General features: G+C 41.2%; 2 protein-coding genes across 2 annotated transcripts; both read right to left on the minus strand.

Moving 5' to 3' along the window:
• Positions 1 to 358: 358 nt before the first annotated feature.
• PAAG_00663 (hypothetical protein) lies at positions 359 to 1,399 on the minus strand (the record flags this gene model as incomplete). The annotated part of the gene is made up of 6 exons (XM_015844100.1): positions 359 to 456; positions 543 to 729; positions 800 to 922; positions 1,003 to 1,041; positions 1,099 to 1,231; positions 1,374 to 1,399. The coding sequence occupies 6 exons, from the start codon at positions 1,397 to 1,399 to the stop codon at positions 359 to 361; spliced, it is 606 nt and encodes a 201-aa protein (XP_015700881.1).
• Positions 1,400 to 1,846: 447 nt separating this feature from the next.
• On the minus strand, positions 1,847 to 4,140 carry PAAG_00664 (aspartyl aminopeptidase; the record flags this gene model as incomplete). The annotated part of the gene is made up of 6 exons (XM_002796759.2): positions 1,847 to 2,988; positions 3,055 to 3,147; positions 3,212 to 3,347; positions 3,478 to 3,579; positions 3,684 to 3,745; positions 3,855 to 4,140. 6 exons carry the CDS (start codon positions 4,138 to 4,140, stop codon positions 1,847 to 1,849), a joined length of 1,821 nt encoding a protein of 606 aa, XP_002796805.1.
• Between the last annotated feature and the right edge of the window lie 2,895 nt (positions 4,141 to 7,035).

A 7,035-nucleotide genomic window follows, 5' to 3' on the forward strand; every position in this document is an offset into this window, starting at 1 on the left:
TATTTGAGAAAAAGCCTCTGAGTGGCTTGAAAATAGAAACAAGAGAAGAAACGTTCCCAGATTAAAGGAGTTCACAGTTGGAACGTTTCTCTATTGGCATAGAGTGGGTCCGGTAGTTTTTTTTGTATGTAGTTAAGCCTCCTGCTGCTGCGTTCGTTTCTCTTGTCATTCGCCGCTGTCCAGAACGTCTCGGATCTTCTTTCCTCCGAACTCTATTCCAATGTTTATTCAGTAATAATATTTGATCTCTAATTCCCAACTTCTTCTAAGTAACAATCCCAACTGGATATCTCCCTCAACCTCTTTTCGCCATCTTTCCCGTTCGATTCCAGGATGAGTGTTGAATGAGCTTTTGCTTTTAGCTCTCGCCACCTCGATACTCCGCCTCCGTGAAGCCAACTCTTTTTGGGCCGGGTCTCGTTTCGGACTCCCACTGTCTTTTCATTGACCCTTGATCTTATGAACAATCATTACCTCTTTCTCCTCTTGAAGTTCTGGAATGGAATCCTGGCGGTAAATTTTGCGAACCGTTCAATACCTACTATGAGAATTAGTCGATCTCTTCTCATGTAGTCGGATCATTAGGTTAAACTGGACTTGCCTTTGTCGTGGGGTTAGGTTCTTGGAGCAATACAACAGAAGGCCGCCAGCAGTCTCTGTAGCACTTCCAGTTCTTTTCAAGGTTATGTATTCGTGGGTCCATTTGGCCTTCTCTTCGACGCTGTCATCCTGTTGAAATCCTGAGGGGATGAATTTTGAATAGCGAACCAACAGCTCTAACTTCCCAAATTTTCCTTACCCGTCTGATAAACCATTGGATGCATCCTGTAACGCACATTCGATTTGCTGGGAAGTTGTACTGATTTCCATCGCTGTCGAGGTCGGGATCATTGTCGGTTTGAGACCATAGAGTTCTGCTCCCCTTGCAGTCACACGGGGTGATGACATCAGTCTTGCCCTCCAATCTACCTCACAAAAGCTATCAAAAAAATGGTTCTGAACATAGACGATGTCGACCATCACCCCACAAAGGATTATCAACTGGCGCAGTCAGCTTTTTTAAAATCTCGTTGCATTCCGGAGCCTAAGAGAGCTTACTTTCACTGGGTTGTTATTCTTTTCTGTGGCCTTTTTGACTTGTTCATATACCACTTTGAGGGCTCGGAGGACAACCTTGTCGAATATTTGTGCAATCTCCTCCCTTCGGAGAATGCGTGTAGTGATTTTTAATCTATAAACTGAAACACATTGTAAGTAACATACATATCTTGTGACAGCCACCTCTCCTAATCCACACTCATAACCATCAAAATGTTCACCAGATCTGGTCTCTAGAGCTTTGCAATAGATTTCGTTTCTAGTTTTTCACGTACGATGACACAATTTCGTAGACGTACATATTTCTTAGTTGTGAGGGCCTGTTGACTCCCTCATGACTAGTTTTATTGGGTTAGGGAACGTCCCCGACATTTCTTCAGAAAGTGGGGAAAAAATACGACAAATTGCTCATCTTGTCCAACATATTACTTAACCCGGAAGGCTGATGGTCGACCGTTTCGATATAAATCGAAGCGAGAAAGAATGGGAATTGTGGGGTAAATGCTTTTATTTGGCACAAGAAAAAACATAAATGATTCCTGGTGATGGATGTTGGTTGGCGTACATTTTAGGGAGAAATTATTTCATCCTGAAAACTGTGGTGTGCGCATGACACCAAAAATATATATTCTCTTATAGATCCTCGGCCTTTCCTACACCACCCCCTGCCCCCCACCATTTTAAACCCTTAAAACAAACTCCCCCTTTCACCCTTTCCCATAGAAAACCCCATCCAAACCATCAAAAATCAACCAACCAAAATCTTCCCCGCCAACTCCGTATAATGCTCAAAAAAGCTCTCAAACAACCGAATCGCATATCCCACATCATTCGACCCCCCCATCTCCCGAATACTATGCATACTCAACTGCGGATTCCCCAAATCCACTGTCCTCACCCCAAGCGACGCAGAGAGCATAGGTCCAATGGTGCTGCCGGAACTCGAGTCATTGCGGACGACGAATAGTTGCAACGGGACGCCTTTGAACGATGTTTCAGGCGATGGTGATGTTGCTGAGGTGGACCCCGCCTGGTCGTCGTGGTGGTTATTGCCGGCCAGTCGTGCGGATTCCTGCAGAATGACGATGCCGGGTGAGTTTGTGGCGTAGAAAGCGTTGGCGTTGATTTTGATGACGGGACCCTTGTTCATTTCCGGCTTGTGGTCCGATTCATATTTTACGGCGTAGTTGGGGTGTACGGAGTGTGCCATGTCCGCGGAGACCAGGAAGGATGTTGAGAGAGATTGCTCGTAGGCGGTCGAGAGGTCTGGTGGTGGTGCCTTTGCGGATGCTGATGTTTCTGCGGGGAGAACGGATAGGCGACGCAGGGTTGCGCCGAGGATGTTGGAGAATGCGCCCTGCGCGGTACGGCTGCCTATTTCCTCGTCGTCGAAGAGGGCGACGAGGCGGATGGAAGATTCTTTGTCCAGTGCGCCTGGGTGTGCGAGGGAGTTTATGAGGCCCATTATGGCGCAGAAGGACATGTTGAGGTTATCGAGGCGGGCGGAGAAGATGAATTCGTCTAGCAGGCCGCCTAGGCAGGCTTTTTGGGTGTCGTAGAGGAGAAGCTCGAAGTCAACTATCTCATGAGGTGTGGTAGAGAGTTCAGAGGCGATTAGCTCGATGAGGAAGGGGTGGTGACGTTCCGTGGTTGGTTTGATGGGGTAGAATGTGGCGTTGGAGGCCGCGTCGTTTACGTCGTTTCCGCTGTTGCCGTTGTTGTTTTTCTCTTTGGATCGAATTTCTAGGTACTCTTTGGCCTTTGGATCTTTGTCTTTCCTGGCCAATTCTGCAGCGACTAAGCCGGCAATGGGAAATAATTGGGTCTCCTTGTTGAAGGAGAATGTCTCTTGCCGTTCAAGATGAATTGCAAGTGTTGGTATGCGTAGAACTGAGCAATATAGTGTTAACTTCACGTGTATGGGGTGGCATGGCCGAGGATGGAGAGCATACATACTTGGTCGATGAATGTGGATCAATTTTGCCTCAATAGATTCGTCCGCATTTCTCACCATGACTCTGCCAGCGATGCCCAAGTCGCGATCAAACCCTATTGTGCAAATTTAACGACTCAAGCACCATCTTAGATTAGCTTATGGAGAGGGGGTATTTACATGTATGCCAGAGACCGCCACCATACGTTTCCACACCAACTTGGATGAAGCCACTGCCACTCTTTTTCGAGACTGGCTTAATTCTCAGGCATGGAGAGTCGGTATGGGCGCCAATCATGGAAATGGAGTTTCCGGGCTGGACACCGGGATGAAAATTTATCCGTTAGTATGGATCATTGAAGGAAATCATCATGTCAAGGCATGACTTGTGTTTATATGACAATGGAGACAAATAAATCATCAGCTTGGGGCGGATGAACACCAACTTTCCATTTTTGGCCAATTGCAAAAGCAATGATGGTGGAACCGTTGCGGGTCACATAGTACTTTCCACCAGGCTTGCAGGTGGATGACCAGGAATCTCTCTCCTAATAGAAGTGATTTGTTTAGCATAACATTACTACATTTCAATGATGGATGCATTTGCCGAGGGTGGGTGAGCGGGTGGGTTTATGTGTGTGTCAGTACTGACCTTCACCTCCTTGAATCCAGCGTCTACCAGACGCTTGGATGCCGAAGCAACGGCATGGAAGGCTATCCACGGATACACGCTAGTCAGCAATGCATTCAATCTGACAGGAAATAAGATATAAATACGTAGAGGGGGAAAGGAGAAAGAGAGGGGGGGGGAGGGTTAATTTACGGGTCGGAGATGCATTAACGAAGGACAAAAAGTCATTTGCCTGAGCCTTAAAGTTGGAAGTTGATAACGGGGGGAAAGATGATAGTTTACGTGAATGTGTCATGGTATGCCAGGACTGCAGAGGATGTTGATGTTCAGGGGGAGACTGGTTTGGTAGTGAGAAGAAGATGTTTCGTGTGGGGTTGCTGTGGGTGGTTGAATAATGGGCAGCAATGGATTCACGAGCAAGGGAAGATATGGAGAAACGGGCTGTGCAAAGTGATTCCCCCGTGAGCTTTGAGAGCATTCGCAGTTTCTCCGCAATTTAGTGAATAGAAGAATTCAAGTTAGTCCTTTGGTGCTTCTATCGGTTTGTTGGTCGGCCTTTATTCTGGTGGATGGAGTAAATAATTGAATATGACTGGAATCTGAAGTGGGATGTTGAGGTGTAAGTTGTGATAAGATGACGAGTCAACATTGACAGACAGATTTATTATTGGTTAACTAACGTAATTCACACTAAGCAGGTCACACTTATGAGTAAGTCTCAAACTTCTCAAATTCACTTGCTTTGATATGTGAGAATGCCTTCAATATGTAATGAAAAATAGGGAAACTTTATGTAAGTAAAAATTAAAATTAAACTTGCAATTTTTATTAATAAAATATTGTTTTCTCAATTTATAAAGCTATATATAATGTTATAATTTATTTTTATTTATTAATAATTCTTTATAAATAGATAATTTACTAGTTAATATATATGTAAGTTCTTACAAATTAAATTAAAGAGTAGTGAATAAATTTTAAATTTAAATATATAAAAACTATGATTTAAGTTAATATTTATTTAAAAATTTAATTAATTATATTTTTTAATATATTTCTAATATTAATATTATATAAATTATATTTATTATAATTATAAATAAATTAAATATAAAAATAAATTAAAATATATAATAATTTTATTTTAAAATAATATAATATTTAAATATAATATAATAAATTAAAAAATTATTATATTTTAATTATATATAATTTTAAATTTTAAAATTTTAAAAATATTAATTTAATAATTTATTATTAATTAACTTTTAATATTTATTTAATTATAAATTATATAATAAGTTAAATTTAATTATTTTTTATTATAAATTTAAATAAATTAATTTTTATTAAAGTTAAATATATTTTTAATTTAAATTTTATATTTAATAGTAGAATTTAAATTTAATATATTAAATTACTTTATTATAATGTTAATATTATCATATTTAACTTTTTATAATTGTAGCATTAAGAAAATTTGATTTGAAGTTTAAACTTAGCTTTCATAACTTAGTTCTTGTTGATATGTTTGCAAGAAAATACAGTGAATCATGTAGCAAGAATATGAATGATCATATTCTCAACAAATGCCAGTTCAAGAGATAATTCTTCATTGATTTTAAAATTCACTGGATTATCATTCCCTCTTTTGTGAGTCTGCATGTAGATTTGTACATTGATTTAATCTGTAAGAGTAAAGTGAAAATACATTATAAAAACATGTTGCTTCATGAATAGATATTATTTCTTTCTTTTAAACAGTGAAGTAGTGAGTTCAATTCTTCTATCTCTATAAGGGTTCTTAACTTTTTTATTGTGTAATGATGGCATTTTCACACATTAAGAGATTTGTTAATTAACTATGTGTTCAGATTCTGTGTTGTGTTCATTTGGCTGTGATGTTTAGTTACATTTAGTTAGCTAAACTACATCAGCATTTCCATTGTTGATTTGAGTCCCGGGCTGGACTCGCGGGCAGAGCCGAACGCGGGGAAAATCTCCCGTCATCTGGCATCCAATCATCCGCCACAAAACTTCGCATCGCTATAACAGTTTGTTATTAATGTCCAATGAAGGTTAGGTCGAACTTCCTGCATAGAATAACAGATTGGATGATGCAGGGGAGTTGCAAAGGAGGAGACGAGCCCCCGCCCTCTCGTCCTCGAACAGTCGACAGTTCCTGAGAACCAGTCAGAAACGAATTTTGTCAGGGGCTGTATTTTTGGTTGTTGCTCGAAAATTAGAGTGGCGACTTTTTCGCGATGTTTTGATCTTGGGCAAAGAAAAGGGGACGCGCCAGTGAAACTTGCGCCCGTGCGCTGCGGATCCATGCAACAAATATTTATGAGGCCAGAAAGATTCAAATCGAATCGTCGATTTACACCCAGGGTCTCAAACTCTCAGCCTTCAGGCATATTGTTTTGCGTAGGTTTTAAATGATACCGTATGTTTTGTGGATAAGTACAGCGCCAGGGGATGGTTTCACTTTGCCAGCCTTTTTTTAAAACTTCCAGGTGAATGATTGATCACTTTCGGAGTTGAAAGCGCATCACAAGGGGGTGGGGTGGGCAAGTTCCCTCTATTAAGGCTGCATGCTTTTTTGTTCGATCAGGTCTCCCTATATCCTCTGTAGCATGATATATGCAGCCGTCAGAAGAGACATGAAACATTCCTCCTGTTCGGGTTATCTGGAATGCTGATTTTGTTGGTTTGTTTGAGACCTGTTTCCCCTTCGGCTGTTTCGTCCTGCTCCTAACGCGCAATACCCAGACTCAATTTCCTTCAAGACTCATGGAAGGATGTCACGCATACGATGTTCTCTATTAGACGTGGGAGATAGATATTTCTCGAGGGAATTGTCCGCTGTGTCTGGTGTCCTTCACCAGATCCTCCCGACGTGATAGCCGAGACGGACAGGGTGGATTGAATCTTGTGAAGTGGACGTGGCGGATGAGATGACCAGGTTTGTCTGAGACTCAGCGTCTAAGACGCAGGACAACAAGGGAAGTGTAAATACAGAACTGACCACTACGTATTGAGCTGATGGACCTTGCAAGCATAGGTTATATACAGGATTACTAGGTGAGGAGTGACACCCACCCACCACAAGCAACTAAGTTAGTTCAACCACAAAAATGACGTGTTTAAGTAAACGGTTTAGCCAACTAGTCCTAGTTAACTAGTCTAACTTAAATACTAACGTAGCTTCAGTTAACTTGCAGATTGGTTAAAACTAATAATAGAGGTTGGAAGGTCGATGGTTCTTTCCCCAAGATTCGTTTCAGTGGGTTTGTTGTGGTAGATTAGCGCTAGTCCCAAAGCGGCGTAGTGTTTCGCGTAAACGTCGCGGTGGTCTTACTTTCCCCCTTTC

This window comes from Paracoccidioides lutzii (assembly GCF_000150705.2).
Source record: "Paracoccidioides lutzii Pb01 unplaced genomic scaffold supercont2.2, whole genome shotgun sequence".
NCBI classification, from domain to species: Eukaryota; Fungi; Ascomycota; class Eurotiomycetes; order Onygenales; family Ajellomycetaceae; genus Paracoccidioides; species Paracoccidioides lutzii.